At 44.1% G+C, this 25,818-nt stretch overlaps 1 protein-coding gene and 1 pseudogene across 1 annotated transcript in view; one reads left to right on the forward strand and one right to left on the reverse strand.

Moving 5' to 3' along the window:
• Positions 1–25,818, reverse strand: part of LOC124718680 (tyrosine-protein kinase Fer-like) — a 111,282-nt gene that overhangs the window by 40,510 nt on the left and 44,954 nt on the right. The window contains exon 3 of the mRNA XM_047244305.1: positions 15,697–15,873. Within this exon, the coding sequence (XP_047100261.1) occupies positions 15,697–15,873 (177 nt within the window). The remainder of the gene's footprint in view (positions 1–15,696; positions 15,874–25,818) is intronic.
• Positions 4,417–4,534, forward strand: LOC124719133 (annotated as a pseudogene).

Here is a 25,818-nt window from a genome sequence, read left to right on the forward strand (position 1 = left end):
TACAAACAGTGAAAGTCTTCGGACGCATCACTGTTGTCGCCCAAAAAGGCCTTTTTCATACAATATTTCTTTTCCAAAAGTAAGTTTTCTCTTTGCTTTTCTCGGCTGTTTCGAATGCAAGTTGTCTCACCTCGTTCATGGTCACAGCAAACAAGCGCGACTACAAATAGTTCCAGATGGCGTACACGCTACAAACCTGTCTGGAATCTACCTAGTCCTTTCTGAACTCAGGAGAAGATTTTGTTCGTATTCGTAGTTCGTGTTCTAGGCGTAGCCTGCGGGACTCCGAATGCTGTTGACGCCCGAAGCCATCCCATCTCGCCGCTATTTAACATAATCTACAGTCTGCTGCAACTGGACCGCATCTCAAGAACGTCTTGAAGATTTCCTTACTTCATTACGAGCCATTGAAAGGGGAAATTCAAATGGTTCGAATGGCTCTGAGCACTATGTGACTTAACATCTGAGGTCATCAGTCCCCTAAAACTTAGAACTACTTAAACCTAACTAACATAAGGACATCACACATATCCATGCCCGAGGCAGGATTCGAACCTGCGACCGTAGTGGTCGCGCGGTTCCAGACTGAAGCGCCTAGAAACGCTCGGCCACTCTGGCCGGCGGGGGAAATTCATGTTCTTATGTTTCGTCTAACGGCCGGAGTGGCCGTGCGGTTCTAGGCGCTACAGTCTGGAACCGAGCAACCGCTACGGTCGCAGGCTCGAATCCTGCCTCGGGCATGGATGTGTGTGATGTCCTTAGCTTAGTTACGTTTAATTAGTTCTAAATTCTAGGGGACTGATGACCTCAGAAGTTAAGTCCCATAGTGCTCAGAGGCATTTTAACCATTTTTTGAAACATCCGGCAAAGGAAATTGGTACTCTTGCCACTGTGGTTCGAGATCCTACAACACTCCTGTCTGCTACTACTGTACCATAACCTTAAAGCTGGAAACAGGTTGTGAAATAAAACTATTTTGTTATAGCAATTATGGTACAACGCAACAGAGCAGTGTTACCCTCTGAGAGGAATTTTGTTATGTTGACCGTGTTGTACCTAATGGAGGTGGCTTATCAGAAAACGAAAAGTCAGAATTACGTAAATATTCAAACAGTAACAAACAATATTTTTGCCTATCTACACTGTTTAAAGAAAAAGGAAAACGGTCGCCAGCATAATTAGGCAAGAGAAAGATTAACGTTCTCGTGTAAGAAAGTAGGTATGAGTAACTTTAACAGATAAACACAACCTATACTTGGCCACACGCGAGTGCAATGAACTCTGACATATACATATGTTTACGGCGAGATTGAAGCTAGCAGCTAGAGCAGCACAAACTATTTGCAAAAATGTAACAGATACCGAAACACTCTATTTCTTTCAGGACTTGTTCAAACTGAATGGTCTTTATAACATTACTATTAACATTCACAGCAGGATCATAAATTGGACATGGGTTAAGTCTCTCTCAGTTAAATACTTTACTGTTTGAAATGGAAGTTAATTGGAATCCCCTAACAGATTGCTTTTCACTATCTTTTGAATAAAGGAATTATGGTTTTCATAAGTAGTGGTCTTCCCATTACTTGTTACCTGGCATTAGCATAATAGACAAACTGTGGATCCTGTTATACTGTTAATATGCACTTCCAATACACAAGAGAGACAAAACAGTTAGCAATCATGAACATATAATTTTCTACTATTGCAGTTTTCCACTTTTACTACAGTGAAACACAATGTTGACAAAATTGCAAGAAACTGACTCACCTTTTAAAATTTACTACAGGTAGCACTATGATCATTAACTAAGCAAAACTTTATAAGCCTCAGTTTTAAGAACTTTAATTTATAAAAGGAACAGCAAATTTTACTTTCAAGTAAATGATTAAATAGGTGACTTTGAATCTTCACAAAACTACATTTACTGCCTCCCACAATTTCACTAAATCCACAGTACATCTGAATATGCCCTTCTCATCAAAGATTAAATAACATTATGTAATTAACTGTCTAACTTTGAGGCTTTCATTTTCTCCACAAAATAGGACACTCGGTAATCATAACTCAACTGGAGAGGAACCTGAGAGGTGTGATAGAAAAAAAATCAAGGTAGGTACATAAATTCAGTTATAAGTTACCTTATATTTGTGCACACTAAATCTCCCAATAAGCTGATCCTTCACTGTACGTTATTATAGTACTCCTTTACAGTGATTGCGCAGTGTGGTGGCAACTGCATGTTGGTAGGCGGATTTGCAGACAGAATTGCTGGACTTTGGCCCTTCTTGGTGACGAGGATGAATACCAATTCCAGAAACCTTCCAGCTATTTATTCATCCATCGGAGGCATTGGAAAGTAGCAGAAAAAGCCTCTCTCGGATCCAGCACAATACGCAACATTTACATGGCAGTGCACAGTTTGGTAGCTCGTCCCCGACTGACTCTCAGTTCCACCTTTTCTACCTAGGCCAACCACAATTTGCGCGCGCTACACAGTTCCGTTCCCGAGGGGAACCACTACACCTTTTACATACAAAGTAACTAAGAACCCCAAGTGAAGGTCAGCAGTTTACATAACAGCAAACAAACACATTAAATAAAACAGAACATTTGCACATATTGACGTTGCTACACAAAATTATTCACACAGAAATTACAATTATATATAGTAAGTTTTGTTCCCTCCAAATGGGACAAAGAATTTAAATGACAGATATACTACGTTGTATATAATCAAATCATAACATCCAAAGTTTTTACAAAGAAAGGAGTATACAATTTTGTGTTATCGTTCAATCAAACAATATTTACAGAAGCTCAACGATGTAACATTAAACCAAAGCAAAATAAATCAGTGGAGTATTAGAGCTATGGTGTTACAATCCTTGCGTTAGATCGAGTCAGATCGCAACGCAATCGGGTATAAGCCAGAGTAGTGTTGTTCTAAATCACCATAAATATCATCTTTACCATGCCAGTCTCCACCAATAATTCAATGGTACAGATTGTATGCGTCGCACTGAATTCTGCCAATGGGCTCAACTTCAGATTCAGAGGGATGACACATTTATTAATTTGATTTTATTTACTGACGAGGCTACATTCACGAACCATGGAAATGTTAGTTTGCATACAATGCATTATTTGGCAACTGAAAATTCATGTTGGCTGCGGCAAGATACACACCAAACAACGTGGTCGGTGAACGTATGGCGTGGGGTTCTGGAGGACAGAATTATAGGCCCCTATTTCATCGAAGTAAATCTTAATGGTAGGAAGTACACCACATTCCTGCAAGAAACATTAGGTCTGTTATTGGAAGAAGTACCTTTAGGAACAAAAAACAAAAAAAATGGTTCAAATGGCTCTGAGCACTATGGGACTTAACTGCTGTGGTTATCAGTCCCCTAGAACGTAGAACTACTTAAAACTAACTAACCTAAGGACATCACACACATCCATGCCCGAGGCAGGATTCGAACCTGCAACCGTAGCTACAAAAAAGCAGAATGCGATATCAACACGATGGGTGTCCGGCACATTTTTCGCTGATGACTAGAAATGAGTTGCAGACAATTCCCAAATCGTTGGATTGGACGCACAGGAAATGTCTCGTGGCCGTCTCGTTCGCCAGACTAGACGCCTCCGGATTTTTTATTATGGTGATTTGTAAAAGACATTGTTTATAAAGACGTTCCAACTACACCTGAAGATACGCGAGAAAGAATTGTCAGAGCATGTGATTCGATAAGTGCCGAAGTGATAAGGAATACCTCTCAGTTAATGATAAGGAGATTGCAGCACTGCATTGATACAAATGGTCATCACTTCGAACGCCTTCTGTAAATGGACGTTCATGCCACCTTTTTGACCTTCGTTGACCTTCAAAGACCCTACTTTTCACATCATTGGGTTCGTGTCCATAGCTACTATCAGACAATAAGTACCAAACTATAGCATCTCATTAAAAAAAAACATATCTCTGACGCGACCACACCTAGCAACAAAAAACCAACCTCATATTATAACCCCAGTTGTCCCATGCAACATACAAACTTATCAGTTCCTATTATACTGTTGAAGTTATTCTAGGTGCCAATAGTTAGTGACTCCACCTCCATTGTGTATGCACTATATTTCGTGGCGCCCAGCATTGCCTGTTATTATTTCTGTTCAGTAACATCTCTGTTCCTTAGCAACTCTCAAGCAGTGTAGGATTCTACCAGGAGCCGGAGTAAGCACTGTTGGCAGCGCAAATAGCAGCTGGGTGAGCTATTAAACTTTCAGTTCTCAATTTCAACCACACTCAATTCATAATTCCTTAATATCTGACAAAAAAAAATACTAAGATGGCAACACATCCTCAGTACGGTTCTAAGATTGGTCTGACAATGGTAGCTATGGAAGGCTGTGATCAACGGCCTTGCCGCAGCGGTAACACCGGTTCCCGTCAGATCACCGAAGTTAAGCGCTGTCGGGCCGGGCTAGCACTTGGATGGGTGACCATCCGGTCTATCGAGCGTTGTTGACAAGCGGGGTGCACTCAGCCCTTGTGAGGCAAACTGAGGAGCTACTTGATTGAGAAGTAGCGGCTCCGGTCTCGGAAACTGACATACGGCCGGGAGAGCGGTGTGCTGACCACACGCCCCTCCGTATCCGCATCCAGTGACGCCTGTGGTCTGAGGATGACACGGCGGCCGGTCGGTACCGTTGGGCCTTTAGTTTAGTTTTATTGGAGACTATGATGCCTTAGCTTCTTTCTTTTTTAGAATCGACTTATCATCTAAGTTTTAGGGACACCTAAGGTCTAACAGCAATCCTGAACCATGCTGGTACTTGGCATTAATTAAATGTACAATTTATTGCCAGTAAAGGAATAAGCGACCAGTGATAGAAAAAAATTCTTTGAAACGGCTGCCAGTTAACCATTGAACTTTTACATTGGGAGGCTATCTTTTGTTCACTTAGCCATGTAGCTACACACTGTTGCATACAAAACATTCTGGTAGATTGTTTCATCATAGAATTGTAGACATTCTTAAATTTAGCTGCAGGAAGCTGTTCCCACTTTAGCAAGTACTAGCGCTGGTGGAAACGGATGATTAGGGTTTTGTGAACCATTCACACCGACTGCAAATGTGAGTGATCACATTTGAACTTGTCAGTTCACCATCAACATTTTCACAAACTCTCGCTCCATCAGATACTGAAGTTAGGGTAAGGATGTACTCCAGGACAAAGTCACCCCCTCTGATGCTAGGGAACTGTTTTTTTTATTTATGTATTTACATGTCACGTTCCGTAGGACCAAATTGAGGAGCAAATCTCCAAGGTCATGGAACGTGTCAGTACATGAAATTACAACATAAAAGTAATAACAGATAAAAATATATGTTTATGAAGCCGAAAAAAGTCGGTCCATAATTTTAAGTAAACGCAATCAACAATACAATAAGAATCAGCTTAATTTTTCAAGGAACTCTTCAATAGAATAAAAGGAGTGACCCATGAGGAAACCCCTCAGTTTCGATTTGAAAGCGAGCGAATTACTGCTAAGAATACATAGAAAGAAGGATCCCTTATCATTTAGCTACAATATAGCAGGTCAGCAACTGGAAGCAGTTAATTCCATAAATTACCTGGGAGTACGCGTAGGAGTGATTTAAAATGGAATGATCATATAAAGTTGATCGTCGGTAAAGCAGATGCCAGACTGAGATTCATTGGAAGAATCCTAAGGAAATGCAGTCTGAAAACAAAGGAAGTAGGTTACAGTACGCTTTTTCGCCCACTGCTTGAATACTGCACAGCAGTGTGGGATCCGTACCAGATAGGGTTGATAGAAGAGATAGAGAAGACCCAACGGAGAGCAGCGCGCTTCGTTACAGTACCATTTAGTAATCACGAAAGCGTTACAGAGATGATAGATAAACTCCAGAGGAAGACTCTGCAGGAGAGACGCTCAGTAGCTCGGTACGGTCTTTTATTAAAGTTTCGAGAACATACCTTCACCGAAGAATCAAGCAGTATATTGCTCCCTCCTACGTATATCTCGCGAAGAGACCATGAGGATAAAATCAGAGAGATTAGAGCCCACACAGAAGCATACCGACAATCCTACTTTCCACGAACAATACGAGACTGGAATAGAAGGGAGAACCGATAGAGGTACTCAAGGTACCCTCCGCCATACACCGTCAGTGGCTTGCAGAGTATGGACGTAGATGTAAATGTAGAATCGAGAAACGGTTCATCTAATAATAACTGAAGATCTTGGTATGAGAAAGATTTGTGCAAAAATGGTCCCCAAAACGTTTATTTTCTATAAACTATGAACTTATGTCATGAACTTCACTATTTGAAACCGAGCCAATGTTGCACACAACATCCTTTACTACCAAGCTAGTGTCATCAGCAAACAGAAATATTAGAGTTACCTGTAACACTAGAGGGGGCAACGGCCTTGCCGCAGTGGATACAGCGGTTCCTGTGAGATCACCGAAGTTAAGCGCTGTCGGGCACTTGTATGGGTGACCATCTGGGCCGCCATATTCTGTTGCCATTTTTTGGGGTGCACTCAGCCTCTTGATACCAATTGAGGAGGTACTCGACCGAATAGTAGCGGCTTCAGTCAAAAATACCATCATAACGACCGGAAGAGCGGAGTGCCGAACACACGCCTCTCCTATCCGCATCCTCCCTTGAGGATGACACGGCGGTCGGATGGTCACGATGGGCCACTTGTGGCTTGAAGACGGAGTGGGGTGTAATATGAGAGGGCATATCATTTATATAAATAAGGAACAGGAGTGACCCCAACACTGATCCTTGGGGCACCCCCCCCTCCCCCCCCCTTGGCAGTACCATCACTCAGACCCCACATCACAGCCGTTATCAACATTGTGAAGAATGACCTTTTGCTGCCTGTTGCTAAAGTAAAAGGTGAACCAATTGTGAGCTACTCCCCGTATTCCACACTTGTCCAACTTCTGGAGCAATATTTTGTGATCAACACAATCAAATGACTTAATTAAATCAATAAATATGGCAAGCCTTCCAAACTTTTTGTTTAGCCCATCCAGTACCTCACAGAGAAAAGAGAATATAGCATTTTCAGTTGTAAAAGACTTCTAAAGCCGAACTGTACATTTGATACCAAATCGTGTGATATAAAATGATCAATTATCCTTACATACACAGCTTTTCAATAACTTTTGCAAACACTGATGGCACAGGAATAGGTCTAAAATTATTTACATTTTCCCTTTCTCCATTTTTATAAAGCAGCTTTTCTACTGAGTACTTTAATCACTCAGGAAACTGACCATTCGTGAAGGAAGAATTACAAATAGGATTAAATATAGGGCTAACATGTGCAGCACAGTACTTCAATATTCTGTTACACACTCCATCCCCATCGGTACCTAAATACAGGTGTAAAATGTGCTTTTGGGAACAGGACTCGAACCAGTGACCTCCCAGCCTAGTGGCACTGCAAGTAACCTGCATCAGTGGCTATAGCTATCAGAAATTTCTTGCTGTCACTAGAGACCACATCATAATTATCATCATCTTCATCAATAGATCTTATGTTTGGTTCACTCCATTGAGAGGTGCCCTACAGTTTCCTCAGTAACGAACATTCCTTTTCAGTATATCTATTCCATATACCTGTGCACTTTCGTCAGTTGCTCCAATAACATTTGCGGAGCATACCAGGTATTTCTGCCGGTCTAGGCCGTTCTGCATAGCGATGGGCCAGTGTGGGTGAGTGATCCTCTACCAGTGATGGATATGTGTGCAGCAGAAGAAGACAACCAATGAATATTAACGTTCTTGTCTGTTAAGTGCACCACACTCGTGGCATCCAGTAATGTGTAATAATAGAGATGCACCTACTTCTTTGATGTTCATGAGGGCCTTGGCCAACAGCCTTGCCGCAGTGGTAACAGCGGTTCCCGTCGGATCACCGAAGTTGAGTGCTATCTGGATGGGCTAGCACTTGATGGGTGACCGTCTGGTCTGCATTCAGCCCTTGTAAGGCAAACTGAGGAGCTACTTGACTAAGAAGTGGCGACTCCGGTCTTGCAAACTGACATACGGCCGGGAGAGCGGTGTGCTGACTACATGCCCCTCCATATCCTCATCCAGTGACGCTCATGAGCTGAGGATGACACGGCAGCCGGTCGGTGCCGTCAGGCATTCATGGCCTGTTCGGGAGGAGTTTACTTTTAGTTTTCATAAGAGCCTTGCCAGGATTCCTTCTAGCGAACTGCAGCAACCTTCCCAGTTATCTGCTAATGTGTCACAGTAGAGGTCGACATACCACATCTATCTTATCTGTGAGACTCATCCCGCATATTGAGGTCCTCAGCTGCATCACTTCTAGCCAACCATCATTGCCTTGTTTTGTGATAGTTCATTCACAAACTGTTACGCAACATATTTTATAAAGTAACATTCTGGTAGTGAATGTCGTTGATTGTTTAACGCTACGTCATACTGCGGACAATATTCACTACTGCCAAACTCTTCTTCTACTTTCCTTTTACTGTGGTGAGGGAGACCTGTTATTTGCTGCTGCCAAAACAGCTCTTCGTAGGTGGTCCTGGATGCCGAATTTAACTCAAAAGCAGCAAAAGGTCATAAAATTGTTTGGTGCGGAAAGCAGCCATCGTGATCATGTAACGACAAAGAATTACCTACGTTCTTTGTCCACATTGCAGGTGCCTTGGTGACAGCCTCTCTTCCACAAAAATGCTTTGTATGAGTCAGTAGAAGAAATTTTTTTTAGGAATAAGAAAAACGAAAAGCCAAGTGCAGCCCTCAGAACGGCAGGAGACCGGCTGTTTATCTGCAACCGTGTCATGAAAGAATGTTCACTCGAAATCCAAGTAACGTAGACTCTGATTGGCTCACAATAATTATTTCTGTAGAAGGCGCGCTTTTGCAACGGTGTTTAGCCGGCCGCTGTGACCGAGCGGTTATAGGCGCTTCAGTCCGGAACTACGTGGCTGCTACGGTCGCAGGTTCGAATACTGCCTCGGTCATGGATGTGTGTGATGTCCTTAGGTTAGTGAGGTTTGCGTAGTTCTAAGTCTAGGGGGCTGATGACCTCAGATGTTGAGTCCCATAGTCCTTAGAACAATTTGAACCAACCGCGTTTACACATAAGCCTTTTGATTGGCTGGGGTTAGAAACATGTCATGGAGCGGTAGGGTTTTCCTGCCTTCATCCCTGAGCCAAAACATCACTAAGTAGCCATGACAAAATCCGTGAGAGCAGAAGTAGTTTGTCAAATTTATATTTAAATTATTACTAGTCGGAACATTATTACTGGTCGGAACTTGCAACGTCAGCTACAATTGGCTGGCAAAATTCCTGTGTTGGCAGACCCAGCCAAGTTTCAGTGAGTTAAGTCAGTGGACAGTTACTGCCGGGTCATGAAGAAGAACCACACGTGATGCTGGCCGCACGGTGTAGCCGCGCGTTCAGGGCGCCTTGACACGGTTCGCGCAGCTCCCTCCATCGGAGGTTCGAGTCTTCCCTCGAGCATGGGTGTCTGTGTTGTCCTTAGCGTAAATCAGTTCAAGTTAGATTAAGTAGTGTGTAAGCCTAGGGAACGATGACCTCAGCAGTTTCATCCCATAGGAACTTACCACAAATTTCCAAATTCCAAAACTTGATACTGTTGTGGCGATGCATTGGGAGATGTCTGCATATTCAGAAATGAGTCCAAGGGTCGAACTGAACTCACAATCTCCGCCTTCCACATATAAGAGTAGTGAAAATAAGCTGCCGATGGAGCAGTCAAATCGAGGGAGGATGGAAGGCTAGTTAACTTCCATGAGGATTTAGTTGGACAGTTTCACCGTCCACAGCCAGCTTTTGTATCCAGCTTTCACTTTGCCGATTCTACTGGTGCACTTGCTAATTTTCCTATATTCTTTTTAAGCCTTCACCGGTCAGAATCATTGGCCATATTCACCATGTACACTAGTGGCCATTGAAATTGCTACACCAAGATGAAATGCAGATGATAAACGGGTATTCATTGGACAAATATATTATACTACAACTGACATGTGATTACATTTTCACGCAATTTGGGTGCATAGATCTAAAGGTATCAGTACCCAGAACAACCACCTCTGGCCGTAATAACGGCGTTGATACTCTTGGGCATTGAGTCAAACAGTGCTCGGATGGCGTGTACAGGTACACTTGCCCATGCAGCTTCAACACGATACCACAGTTCATCAAGAGTAGTGACTGGCGTATTGTAACGAGGCAGTTGCTCGGCCACCATTGACCAGACGTTTTCAATTGGTGAGAGATCTGGAGAATGTGCTGGCCAGGGCAGCAGTCGAACATTTTCTGTATCCAGAAAGGCCAGTACAGGACCTCCAACATACGGTCGTGCATTATCCTGCTGAAATGTAGGGTTTCGCAGGGATCGAATGAAGGGTAAAGCCACGAGAGCCACGAGAGAATGCGAACAAGAGGTGACTGAGACGTGTAACCAATGGCACCCCATACCATCACGCCGGGTGATATGCCAGTATGGCGATGACGAATACACGCTTCCAATGTGCGTTCACCGCAATGTCACCAAACACGGATGCGACCATCATGATGCTGTATACAGAACCTGGATTCATTCGAAAAAATGACGTTTTGCCGTTCGTGCAGCCAGGTTCGTCGTCGAGTACACCGTCGCAGACGCTCCTGTCTGTGATGCAGCGTCAAGGGTAACCGCAGCCATGGTCTCCGAGCTGATAGTCCATGCAGCTGCAAACGTCGTCGAACTGTTCGTGCAGATGGTTGTTGCCTTGCAAACGTCCCCATCTGTTGACTCAGGGATCGAGACGTGGCTGCACGATCCGTTACAGCCGTGCGGATGAGACGCCTGTCATCTCCACTGCTAGTGATACGAGGCCGTTGGTATCCAGCACGGCGTTCCGTGTTACCCTCCTAAACCCACCGATACCATATTCTGCTAACAGTCATTGGATCTCGACCAACGCGAGCAGTTATGTCGCGATAAGATAAACCGCAATCGCGATAGACTTCAATCCGACCTTTATCAAAGTCGGAAACGTGATGGTACGCATTTCTGCTCCTTACACGAGGCATCACAGCTACGTTTCACCAGGCAACGCCGGTCAACAGCTGTTTGTGTATGATAAACCGGTTGGAAACTTTCCTCATGTCAGCACGTTGTAGGTGTCGCCACCGGCGCCAACCTTGTGTGAATGCTCTGAAAAGCTAATCATTTACATATCACAGCATCTTCTTCCTCTCGGTTAAATTTCGCTTATGTAGAACGTCATCTTCGTGGTGTAGCAATTTTAATGGCCAGTAGTGTAGTTTCACATTATGCTTTCGTGGGTCCACTCCCGCTGCGCCAAGACTAGAGTTCATAATTATAGTCCTTTTATCCATTTATTAAATTCTTACATCGTTAATTCAGTGGTTGATCCAATTGTTTGATTTTTGTGGTAATGAACGAAATTGTTATAGTGAGTTCTAGTCTCTTTTGCTGCTTGATGACCCTTTCGTTAATAATGGTGTGGCACCCATACTTTCATGGTTAACAGGACCACAATTTATAGTTATCCTTCAATAAAACGTTTCTGTTGCATTAAAAAATGAAATGAGCGTATGGCGCCGTTGGCCGGGAGGCCCCTATATGGGGAAATTCGGCTGCCAAGCGCAAGTCTTATTTCAGTCGACGCCACATTGGGCGACTTGCGCGCCGGTGATGTGGATGAAATGATGATGAGGACAGCACAACACTCAGTCCACGAGCGTAGAAAAGCTCCAACCCGGCAGGGAGTCGAACCCGGGCCCGCTTGCATGGGAGACGGGCACGTTACCACCCAGCTAAGCGGGCGGACGTTTCTGTCACATGAAATTGTTTTTCTTAAACTTGCATGATCTTATGGGAAGGTTCCTTTCTTTGTAGGTCCACATCTACATTTACATTGATTCTGTGCCAGCCACCGTACGGATTGTGGCGGAGGGTATCCTGTAACACTGCTACTCATTTCCTCTCCTGTTCCACTTTCCAATAGACCGATGGAAAAACGACTATCTACACTACTGGCCATTAAAATTGCTGCACCACGAAGATGACGTTCTACAGACGCGAAATTTAACCGAGAGGAAGAAGATGCCGTGATATGTAAATGATTAGCTTTTCAGAGCATTCACACAAGGTTGGCGCCGGTGGCGACACCTACAACGTGCTGACATGTGGAAAGTTTCCAACCGATTTCTCATACACAAACATCAGCTGACCGGCGTTGCCTGGTGAAACCTAGTTGTGATGCCTCGTGTAAGGAGGAAAAATGCGTTCCATCACGTTTCCGACTTTGATAAAGGTCGATTTGTAGCCTATCGCGATTGCGGTTTATCGTATCGCGACATTGCTGGTCAATATCCTATGACTGTTAGCAGAATATGGAATCGGTGGGTTCTGGGGGGTAATACGGAGCGCCTGCGATGGTGTACTCAACGACGAACCTGGGTGCACGAATGGCAAAACGTCATTTTTTCTGATGAATCCAGGTTCTGTTTACAGCATCATGATGGTCGCATCCGGTCGCATCGCGGTGAACGCACATTGCAAGCGTGTATTCGTCATCACCATACTGGCGTATCACCTGGCGTGATGGTATGGGCTGGCATCAGTTACCAGTCTCGGTCACCTCTTGTTCGCATTGACGGCACGTTGAAGTGGACGTCCAAATGTGTTACGAGCCGTGGCTCTACCCTTCATTCGATCCCTGCGAAACCCTACATTTCAGCAGGATAATGCACCACCGCATGTTGCAGGTCCTGTACGGGCCTTTCTGGATACAGAAAATGTTCAACTGCTGCCCTGGCCAGCACTTTCTCCACTTCTCTCACCAGCTGAAAAAGTCTGGTCAATGGTGGCCGAGTAACTGGTTCTTGATGAACTGTGGTCTCGTGTTGAAGCTGCATGGGCAGCTGTACCTGTACACGCCATCCAAGCTCTGTTTGACTGAATGTCCAGGCGTGTCAAGGTCGTTATTATGGCCAGAGGTTGTTGTCCTGAGTAGTGATTTCTCAGGATCTATGCACCCAAATTGCGTGAAAATGTAATCACATCAATACCCAGAATGAGATTTTCACTCTGCACAGTGAAAATCTCATTCTGGAAACATCCCCCAGGCTGTGGCTAAGCCATGTCTCCGCAATATCCTTTTTTTCAGGAGTGCTAGTTCTGGAAGGTTCGCAGGAGAGCTTCTGTAAAGTTTGGAAGGTAGGAGACGAGGTACTGGCACATCAATACCCGTTTATCATCTGCATATCTTCTGATGTAGCAATTTTAATGGCCAGTAGTGTATATGCCTAATTTATCGTATTTTATATTCGCGGCCCTTAAGCGTATCGTATGTTGGCGGCAGTAGAATCGTTCTCTAAATTTTCTCAATAGTGTTTCTCGAAAACATCATCGCCGTCCCGGCGATTCCCATTTGAATTCCCAGTGCACCTCCGTAACACTTGACGGTTGTTCCAACCTAGCAGCCCGCCTCTGAATTGCTTCGATGCCTTCCTTCAGTCCCACCTGGTACGGATCCTAAGGCCTCGAGCAGTACAAGGTGCATTCAAGTTCTAAGGCCTCCAATTATTTTCACCGGACTGGAAAGAGATAGAAACATGCGCATTGTTTTAAAATGAGGCCGCGTTCATTGTCAATACGTCCCAGAGATGGCAGCACCATACGGCAGATGGAATTTTACCGCCAGCAGCGAGAATGAGAACTGTTTTAAATACTTAAAATGGAGACGTTTTCCTTACTTGAACAGCGTGCAATCATTCGTTTTCTGAATTTGCGTGGTGTGAAACCAATTGAAATCCATCGACAGTTGAAGGAGACATGTGGTGATGGAGTTATGGATGTGTCGAAAGTGCGTTCGTGGGTGCGACAGTTTAATGAAGGCAGAACATCATGTGACAACAAACCGAAACAACCTCGGGCTCGCACAAGCTGGTCTGACGACACGATCGAGAAAGTGGAGAGAATTGTTTTCGGGGATCGCCGAATGACTGTTGAACAGATCGTCTCCAGAGTTGGCATTTCTGTGGGTTCTGTGCACACAATCCTGCATGACGACCTGAAAATGCGAAAAGTGTCATCCAGGTGGGTGCCACGAATGCTAACGGACGACCACACCGCTGCCCGTGTGGCATGTTCCCAAGCAATGTAGACGCGCAACGACAGCACGAATGGGACTTTCTTTTCGCCGGTTGTGACAATGGATGAGACGTGGATGCCATTTTTCAATCCCGAAACAAAGCACCGTTCAGCTCAATGGAAGCACACAGATTCACCGCCACCAAAATAATTTTGGGTAACCACCAGAGCTGAAAAAATGGTGTCCATGTTCTGGGTAAGCGAGGGGGGCGTAATCCTTACCCATTACGTTCCAAAGGGCACTATGGTAACAGGTGCATCCTACGAAAATGATTTGAAGAATAAATTCCTTCCTGCACTGCAACGAAAACGTCCAGGAACGGCTGCGCGTGTGCTGTTTCACCAAGACAACGCACCCACACATCGAGCTAACGTTACGCAACAGTTTCTTCGTGATAACAACTTTGAAGTGATTCCTCATGCTCCCTACTCACCTGACCTGGCTCCTAGTGACTTTTGGCTTTTTCCAACAATGAAAGACACTCTCCGTGGCCGCACATTCACCAGCCGTGCTGCTATTCCCTCAGCGATTTTCCAGTGGTCAAAACAGACTCCTAAAGAAGCGTTCGCCGCTGCCATGGAATCATGGCGTCAGCGTTGTGAAAAATGTGTACGTCTGCAGGGCGATTACGTCGAGAAGTAACGCCAGTTTCATCGATTTCGGGTGAGTAGTTAATTAGAAAAAAAATCGGAGGCCTTAGAACTTGAATGAACCTCGTAGATTCACCGTACGGAGTGTGGCAGAAGGTACCCTGTACCACTGGTAGTCATTTCCTGTAGTCATAGAGCGAGGGAAAACCGACTGTCTACATTACTGTGTGGGTTCTATTACTTAAGAAGCCTTCGAGGCACTCACATGTGCCTTCATTAACAGCCTGCTACGGGGTCTTTGTCAAATGTTTTCTGGAAATCTATGGTCCAAGCATTATGGTCATCAGTCCCCTAGAACTTAGAACTACCTAAACCTAACTAACCTAAGGACATCACACACATCCATGCCCGAGGCAGAATTCGATCCTGCGACCGTAGCAGCAGCGTGGTTCCGGACTGAAGCGCCTAGAACCGCTCGGCCACAACGGCCGGCTCTGTAAATCTAAAAATGTGGAATCTGCCTGTTGCCCGTAATCCATAGGTCACAGTATATCATGTGAGAGAAGGGCAAGCTGACTTTCGTATGAGCGATGTTTTCTAAACCATGCTGATTCGTGGACATAAGCTTCTCAAGGATTCTGCAGCAAACAGAACTATAATGTTTCAGGTCCATTCTTTCACCCTTCTTATATACTGGCGACACCTGCTCCTTTTTCCAGTGGCTTGTGACTTGTTACTGGAGGGAGAGACTGACGATAAATGCACCGGGAATTTGACATGCAGCATCTTAGGCATATACTACACAGCCCCACTGACACCTCAGAACCGTCCTAGATATCCGACAGTGTACAACAGCACAGACGGACCGAACTTACCTCCCCGATGCTCTTGATGAGGGTGATGTCCTGGCTGGTGAGGTCGCAGGTGACGTTCTGCACGGGCCTCAGGAGACGCCCGCCCCAGCCGTCCAGCAACAGCTCCCCAGACCTCTGGTAACCCAACACCAGCTGCTCCACGCTGCTGAAGAAAACTCCCGGCCTGCAGTACCAGCCCTGCAACACAAGAGCACTTCTCCCATCTTGCCAAAGGTTCCACCGGGGCCTGCAGCTACGAGGGCATTTCGAAAAGTAAAGATACAATGGCTCGCAGTCCTTAAATAGAACATTTATTTAGAAAAGTCAGTTCCATCTTATTAACTGAATTATTCGATATTTTTCGACATAATCACCCCCGTTATCCAACATTTGTGAGGTCGGTGGACAAGCTTTTGTATCTGTTCTGTACATAGTTCCGTGTAGTCAGCGCGTACACAACTTTCCCACCAGAGCGCGCCCCGCTAAGCACAACAGCGCAGGCGCAGCGCTCGTCCGTTTCCGCACTACAAGATGGCGCTGCCTTAGAGACGGACCAAATTCTGCTTCCGCTGATCCGTGTATTAATATGTAACGCAGCCAATGAGATTGCTGCTAACGTAGAACCTTTTCTCCTCATGGATCACAATCGTGCAGTGATACCTGAATGCATGAGGTATTATAACGAGTGTACAGGCCTCCGATTAATCAGTCTGCATTAGTCTGTATGAGTCTGCATTTATCTGCACCTGTCTGTACCAGTCCACATTAGTCTGTACCAGTCTATAGTCAAGTTTCAGTCTGCGCCTAATAAGATTATCATATTCGTGTACCTGAAGAGAAATGTATAGACACTTTGTCCAGTATCAGAGATATATGAGAATAAGATTAACATACCAAGACCAAAGGAACTTCTGATTGTCAATTTTAAATAGCATCCAGGATCAAGTTACATAATGTTTATGCTTGTTATTTTTTTAATAAATGTGTGTGAAAATTAATCAAGTTCTGTTTAATGATGGTCACCGTCAATCTGCTACTCTAAGTGTGAAAGTAGCATTTCTATTGTCTGACCTAACGGCAGAAGATAGACACGCCACGATAAGTCCATGAGACATATTGCTGACACTTGCCTACTTCGTTAGAGCGACAAGTCAAATAATCTGATGGTGTGTGTACCGAAGGTCTTACAGTACGCACACCACAGTATACCACAGTCATAGAAGGTTGCCGACTGTTGTCGGAACCACATTTCAACTTCATCTTTGATCTCTTCATCGTCATGGAATGATTTTCCACCAAGATGTGACTTCAGGTAACGGAAGACATGGAATTCAGTGGGCGCAAGGTCCAGGGTGTATGGTGGATGGTCCAATACGTCCCATTGGAATTGTTTGAGTAGTGCTTTGGCTACGAGCGCTGTGTGAGGCCGAGCTTTTCATGAAGCAAGCGGACTCCACTTGTCAGCATTCCACTGCGTTTGTTTTGAATTGCCATTGGAAGACGTTTGAAAGTCTGGCAGTACACAGCAGCATTAATTGTCGTTCCCGGAGGCATAAATTCCAACAGAAGAATGCCTTGTCTGTCCGAAAAAACAAAAGCCACGATTTTCTTCGTCGAAATCGAGGTTTTGCATTTCTTGGCTTTTGGTGAATTCTAATGGCGCCATTGCATTGATTGTTGCTTGGATTCAGGTGTATGGTGATAAACCCAAGTCTCATCACCTGTCACAATGTGATCAAGGAACTCATCACCTTCTTCAGCATAGCATGTGAGGAAGTCGAGTGCAAAGCCCATCCTTTTCTTTTTGTGTTCTTCCATTAACAGTTTTGGAACCCAGCGCACACACAATTTCCTGCACCTTAACTCGACGGTCACAATAAAGAGTTGTCATTGACATGTCCGGTATGATGTGAAGCAATTCTTTCAATCTGAGGCGTCTATTCTCACGAATTCCTTCCTCCGTTCTCCGAAGAAGGGCATCAGAGATCACAGATGGCCGACCTGTTCTTTGTTCGTCATGAACATCGGTCCTACTTTCAGAGAAATGACGACACCATTTCGTTACATTTTGTCGATTCGTAATGTTCCCATAAACATAAACAACTTCTTTGTGAATATCCGCTGGTCGCTGCCCTTTTGCATGAAGAAAACGTATGATGGAGCGCACTTCGCTTTTGGCGGGATTCTGAATCGGTGCAGCCATTTTAAACACGACCTGCTCCAACCAGAAGAAACGTTCAACTGCCGAACGACCGCGAAGAGAAAGCTAACGGTTCAAGGTTAACACCAGTCTTGCCAACTTGCTCGCCAAAACTCTTCTGTTCCTCTGGCGTACAGTGTATCTTTACTTTCCGAAATACCCTCGTACATCACTGATCTCCTGCCCAACAGCACGAGGGGCGTTTAATAAATGAGTCAGAGGTTCGTATTACTGTGGATTGATTGATGCAACAAGAATGAAAACGACAGTATGTGATCAAAAGTATCCGGACACCTGGCTGAAAATCTTAGAAGTCCCTGGCGCCCTCTATCGGTAAAGCTGGAATTTAATATGGTGTTGGCCCACCCTTATCCTTGATGACAGCTTCCACATTCGCAGGCATACGTTCAGTCAGGTGCTGGAAGGTTTCTTGGGGAATGGCAGTCCACTATTCACGAAGTGCCGCACTGAGGAGAGATATCGATGTCGGTGAGGCCTGGCACGACGTCGACGTTCCAAAGCACCCCAAAGGTGTTCTATGGGATTCAGCATTCTGAGCAGGCCAGTCGATTACAGGGATGTTATTGTCGTGTAACCACTCTGCCACAGGCCGTGCATTATGGGCAGATCACCATCCCCGAATAGCTCTTCAACAGTGGGAAGCAAGAAGGCGCTTAAAACATCAATGTAGGCCTTTGCTGTGATAGTGTCAAGCAAAACAACAAGGGGTGCAAGCCCCCTCCACGAAAAACACGACCACACCATAACACCACAGCCTCCGAATTTTACTGTTGGCACTACACACGCTGGCAGATGACGTTAACCGTTCATTCGCCTTACCCACACTCTGCCATCGGATCGCCACATTGTGTCCCGTGATTCGTCACTCCACACAACGTTTTTTCAGTGTTCAGTCGTCCAATGTTTACACTCCTTACACCAAACGAGGCGTCGTTTGGCATTTACCAGCGTGATGTGTGGCTTATGAGCAGCAGCACGACCATGAAATCCAAGTTTTCTCATCTCCCACCTAAGTCATAACACTTGCAGTGGATCCTGACGCAGTTTGGAATTCCTGCGTGATGGTCTGGATAGATGTCTGCCTATTACACATTACGGCCCTGTTCACTGTAGGTGGTCTCTGTCAGACGTGATCGGCCTGTACGCTTTGTGCTGTATGTGTCCCTTCACGTTTCCACTTCACTATCACATCGGAAACAGAGGACCTAGGGATATTAAGGAGTGTGATAATCTCGCGTACAGGCGTATGACCCAAGTGACACCCAGTCACCTGACCACGTTCGAAGCCCGTGAGTTCTGCGGAACGCCCCATTCTGCTCCCTCACGATGTCTGATGACTACTGAGGTCGCTGATTTGGAGTACCTGGAGGTAGGTGCCAGCATAATGCATCTAATATGAAAAACGTATGCTTTTGGGGGTGTGCGGATACTTTTTATCTCACAGGGTTGTTGTTGTTGTGGTCTTCAGTCCTGAGACTGGTTTGATGCAGCTCTCCATGCTAATCTATCCTGTGCAAGCTCCTTCATCTCCCAGTACCTACTGCAACCAACATCCTTCTGAATCTACTTAGTGTATTCATCTCTTGGTCTCCCTCTATGATTTTTACCCTCCACGGTGCCCTCCAGTGCTAAATTTGTGATCCCTTGATGCCTCAGGACATGTCCTACCCACCGATCCCTCCTTCTAGTCAAGTTGTGCTACAAACTTCTCTTCTCCCCAATCCTATTCAATACCTCCTCATTAGTTACGTGATCTACCCACCTAATCTTCAACATTCTTCTGTAGCACCACATTTCGAAAGCTTCTATTCTCTTCTTGTCCAAACTGGTTATCGTCCATGTTTCACTTCCATACATGGCTACACTCCATGACACTTCCTGACACTTAAATCTATACTCGATGTTAACAAATTTCTCTTCTTCAGCAACGCTTTCCTTGCCATTTCCAGTCTAAATTTTATATCCTCTCTACTTCGACCTTAATCAGTTATTTTGCTCCCCAAATAGCAAAACTCCTTTACTACTTTAAGTGTCTCATTTCCTAATCTAATTCCCTCAGCATCACCCGACTTAATTCGACTACATTCCATTATAATCGTTTTGATTTTGTTGATGTTCATCTTATATCCTCCTTTCAAGACACTGTCCATTCCGTTCAACTGCTCTTCCAAATCCGTTGCTGTCTCCGACAGAATTACAATATCATAAGCAAACCTCAAAGTTTTTATTTCTTCTCCATGGATTTTAATACCTACTCCAATTTTTTCTTTTGTTTCCTTTACTGCTTGCTCAATATACAGATTGAATAACATCGGGGAGAGGCTACAATCCTGTCTCACTCCCTTCCCAACCACTGCTTCCCTTTCATGCCCCTCGGCTCTTATAACTGCCATCTGATTTCTGTACAAATTGTAAATAGCCTTTTGCTCCCTGTATTTGACCCCTGTCACCTTCGGAATTTGAAAGAGAGTATTCCAGTCAACATTGTCAAAAGCTTTCTCTAAGTCTACAGATGCTATAAACATAGGTTTGCCTTTCCTTAATCTTTCTTCTAAGATAAGTCGTAAGGTTAGTATTGCCTTACGTGTTCCAACATTTCTATGGAATCCAAACTGATCTTCCCTGAGGTCAGCTTCTACCAGTTTTTCCATTCGACTGTAAATAATTCGCGTTAGTATTTTGCAGCTGTGACTTATTAAACTAATAGTTCGGTAAATTTCACATCTGTCAACACCTACTTTCTTTGGGATTGGAATTATTATGTTCTTCTTGAAGCCAGAGGGTATTTTGCCTGTCTCACACATCTTGCTCACCAGATGGTAGAGTTTTGTCAGGACTGGCTCTCCCAAGGCTGTCAGTAGTACTAATGGAATGTTGTCTACTCCCGGGGCCTTGTTTCGACTCAAGGTCTTTCAGTGCTCTGTCAACCTCTTCACGCAGTGTCGTATCTCCCACTTCATCTTCATCTACATCCTCTTCCATTTCCACAACATTGTCCTCAAGTACATCGCCCTTGTATGGACTCTCTATATACTCCTTCCACCTTTCTGCTTTCCCCTCTTTGCTTAGAACTGGGATTCCATCTGAGCTCTTGATATTCATACAAGTGGCTCTCTTTTCTCCAAAGGTCTCTTTAATTTTCCTGTAGGCAGTATCTATCTTACCCCTAGTGAGATAAGCCTCTACATCCTTACATTTGTCCTCTAGCCAAACCTGCTTAGCCATTTTGCACTTCCTGTCGATATCATTTTTGAGACGTTTGTATTCCTTTTTGCCTGCTTCATTTACTGCATTTTTATATTTTCTCCTTTCATCAATTAAATTCAATATTTCTTTTGTTACCCAAGGATTTCTAGTAGCCCTCGTCTTTTTACCTACTTGATCCTCTGCTGCCTTCACTACTTCATCCCTCAGAGCTACCCATTCGTCTTCTACTGTATTTCTTTCCCCCATTCCTGTCAATTGTTCCCTTATGCTCTCCCTGAAACTCTGTACAACTTCTGGTTCTTTCAGTTTATCCAGGTCCCATCTCCTAAAATTCCCACCTTTTTGTAATTTCTTCAGTTTTAATCTACAGTTCATAACCAATAGATTGTGGTCAGAGTCCACATCTGCCCCTGGAAATGTCCTACAATTTAAAAACTGGTTCCTAAGTCTCTGTCTTACCATTATATAATCTATCTGACACCTTTTAGTATCTCCAGGATTCTTCCATGTATACAACCTTCTTTTATGATTCTTGAACCAAGTGTTAGCTACGATTAATTTATGCTCTGTGCAAAATTCTAACAGACGGCTTCCTCTTTCATTTCTTAGCCCCAATCCATATACACCAACTATGTTTCCTTCTCTCCCTTTTCCTACTGTCGAATTCCAGTCACCCATGACTATTAAATTTTCGTCTCCCTTCACTACCTGAATAATTTCTTTTATCTCATCATACATTTCTTCAATTTCACAGGGTATGTCAGATGAAATTATGAACTTGAGGAAAAAGCACGTGATTTTTTTTCGATGGGTACTCTAATATAATATTTGCTAAAGGTAGAAATAGACGGTACATACATCTCAGGCACTGTTACTGTTGAAAATCTGAGTCGTAGATCAAGATCGAAAATTTAGGAAGCAAAAACCGGACAGAAATTCATTGTGCGTTAAGCGAAGTTGGTTGTGAGTGTACAGTGGACCGTAGAACATTTTCACGTTGGGTTAATCGTTTTCGTGGTGGGCATATGAGCATAGACGATAATTCAAGACCCAGAAGACCAAAAATGTCAATGGATGAACGAAATGTTAAACATGTAGCAGATGCGCTTGAAGAAGGTCGCAGTACAACTTGTGGGGAACTCTCTGAAACCACGGGAAATTCGCCAGTACCAACATTGAGTATCCTGACAAGTGATTTGAAGAAGAGAAAAAAATTTCTACGAGATGGATCCCACACTTGTCTGCTGAACAGAAGCAGTAACACCTGGACATTGCAACCTTGCGACCGTGAAAGTCTAGGATTCTTGGGTCGAATTCACGCTACTGATGAAATGTAGATTAGGGACTTTGAACCAGAATTACAGTCCAATGAGTGGGGAAGTTCGGATTCTCCACGTCCAAAAAAATTTCGACACGCTCAAACAAATCCCAAGCAAATAATGATTTATTTCTTGTGACCACCAAGGAATCACAATGACAGACAGAGTCCCATTTGGAGCAAGTGTCACACCAGTGTATATTCGCAACTTCACTCAACACCTGCGCAGAAAAATGCGCAAAATCCGACCTCAGTTGCTTGAGACTTGTTCACTCTTTCTCCACGACAATGCACATCATCTGCATATTGGCAATGTGGTAGATCAAAAATTGGGCGTATACGGATGGGAAATGTAGCCACATCCTCCCTATGGCCCTGACATGAGTCGACTGGACTTGTTTCCAAAGCTGAAAAAACCTGTGTGTGGACGTCGTTGCGTTTCTCTGGAAGAGGTTTCTACCATCATTACCAGAGCCCTTCAGCAGACGAACGGAAGTGGTGTCCTGGATGGAATAATAGAGCTCCTATGGCGTTGGGATTCAGTCATAGAGAAGCAGTGGGACTATATTGAAGTACTTTAGAGATATATTGAAAGAAACATGTACATGAAAAATAAATGTGCATTATTTATTAAATGTCCCTCGTAACATGAAGACTTCACCTAACTGATACAACTACAGTAACAATAGACTATTAAATTTTTTGGTGATTTGGGGGCATGTGGAGCACAGCTGCCACCTCTGGAGGCAACAATAGCTCTCACCTGGCAGTACACTGAGTCAAACTGTGCTCGGATGTGAGTTGTGGGTTCGACATTCCACACTGCTCCGGTCTTATATATCATGTTTTCTGAATCGTAGGTTCTGGTAAGTGGTGTCATGTGACAGATCTAGATGACGTGCTGGCCTGGTTGAGAGTCGAACATCATCTGTCTCGAGGTAGATGAGAACAGCATGGGAAACATCTTGTCTTGCATTATCTTGTTGAAAGATGATTAGTGAAACCTTCAAAGATAATGCACAGCCACCGGGCTTAACCTGTCAGAAATGTAATGACAGCTGTGTGCATTACCAGCCATGAGTGCCAAAGGTGATTGTGTTGTGTAAACAATGGATATCATACCTCATAGAGTACAACGATGATCAAACGCATTGCAACGTTCGCTCTTCAGAGCCTAAACAGATAAAAATATCCAATGTGATGCTGTATACAATTCATGAGACGTCTGAAAACATCATGTATGTGCTACTCCGACGTCCATTGTGCACCATTGCAAGGGTGTCTCTCTCTGGTGTTTTGGGAAGGGAAGATACAATAATGGTGGCCTTGCTGACAGTCCATACTGCACCAAACGTTTCCACATTGGTATGTTGATGCCTGTCTAGTTGGAAACAAAACTGTTTCCTAGCCCAAGGAAGATGAGGTGACAATAGAATCGCCTGCAGCCGAGCTGAAAATATGTGTCTCCTCTCTCGCGCTATTCACGTGGTGCAGATGCACCACTGAAACCATCTATTCAGTAGTTGTCGTTGATCCCAGCCAACGCAATGTCATGGAACGATACGCTATAGAATCGACCAGCAGAGCACAAAAAGAGCGAATGTGTTCTTGTTTCTTTAAGACTTAGTACCTTTCAAAATCTCCCTAAGACCTTGGAATACAAACATATCCTTTCCCTTTTTAACGTTCAACTCAAACTCCCACAAGCTCCCTTAACTGTAACTCGCTCACATCCACTAGTCCATCACTTTAAGTCGCCCATTCCCAACCCACTACCACTTCCCCATTCTCGCTCACTTATTCAATCCAACTCTTTGTCACTATCTCTCTCTCTCTCACACACACACACACACACACACACACACACACACACACACACACTATCTCCTATCCCACAGCCACAGTCTCCTTCGTTCTGTCCTGCTACCCTGCTACCACAGTCTCCTCTCACTGTCACATCTCCCTCTTGCTCTCTCTTACTGCTATCTCATTCATTCCTTCCCACTCCCACTGTCTCTTCTTACGGTCAGTGTCTCTCTCTTACTCGTTGTCATTGTCATAGATTCTGTATCTCATTATCACTGGCTCTCAACCACATCCACTTTCACCTTCTCTTTATTCCAGTTATATTGGCACTTCCTCACTGTTTTTCTAAGCACTGTTCTGTCACTGTCAATTACACTGGTGTCCAAAATTAAAGCATCAAACAGAAATTTTTCGAGATTGCGATTATTTTGCCACAGAGCAGTAAAGTAAAAACAGTGTAAAGAATACAAAACATAATCAGCTGGGTTATGCATAACGGTAGACAAGTTGTTTCTTTTTTTCTAACTTAAGACGGCAAGAGCTGACAAGTGCGAGAATTATCGCACAATCAGCTTAACAGCTCATGCATCGAAGCTGCTTACAAGAGTAATATACAGAAGAATGGAAAAGAGAATGCGCTAGGTGACGATCAGTTTGGCTTTAGGAAAAGTAAACGGACGAGAGAGGCAATTCTGATGTTACGGCTAATAATGGAAGCAAGGCTAAAGAAAAATCAAGACACTTTCATAGGATTTGTCGACCTGGAAAAAGCGTTCGACAATATAAAATGGTGCAAGCTGTTCGAGATTCTGAAAAAAGTAGGGGTAAGCTATAGGGAGAGACGGGTCATATACAATATGTACAACAACCAAGAGGGAATAATAAGAGTGGACGATCAAGAACGAAGTGCTCGTATTAAGAAGGGTGTAAGACAAGGCTGTAGCCTTTCGCCCCTACTCTTCAATCTGTACATCGAGGAAGCAATGATGGAAATAAAAGAAAGGTTCAGGAGTGGAATTAAAATACAAGGTGAAAGGATATCAATGATACGATTCGCTGATGACATTGCTATCCTGAGTGAAAGTGAAGAAGAATTAAATGATCTGCGAACGGAATGAACAGTCTAATTAGTACACAGTATGGTTTGAGAGTAAATCGGAGACAGACGAAGGTAATGAGAAGTAGTAGAAATGAGAACAGCGAGAAACTTAACATCAGGATTGATGGTCACGAAGTCAGTGAAGTTAAGGAATTCTGCTACCGAGGCAGTAAAATAACCAATGACGGACGGAGCAAGGAGGACATCAAAAGCAGACTCGCTATGGCAAAAAAGGCATTTCTGGCCAAGAGAAGTCTTACTAATATCAAATACCGGCCGTAATTTGAGGAAGAAATTTCTGAGGATGTACGTCTGTAGTACAGCATTGTATGGTAGTGAAACATGGGCTGTGGGAAAACCGGAACAGAAGAGAATCGAAGCATTTGAGATGTGGTGCTATAGACGAATGTTGAAAACTAGGTGGACTGATAAGGTAAGGAATGAGGAGGTTCTATGGAGAATCGGAGAGGAAATAAATATGTGGAAAACACT

The sequence above is a fragment of the Schistocerca piceifrons genome, chromosome 10 (genome assembly GCF_021461385.2).
Source record: "Schistocerca piceifrons isolate TAMUIC-IGC-003096 chromosome 10, iqSchPice1.1, whole genome shotgun sequence".
NCBI classification, from domain to species: Eukaryota; Metazoa; Arthropoda; class Insecta; order Orthoptera; family Acrididae; genus Schistocerca; species Schistocerca piceifrons.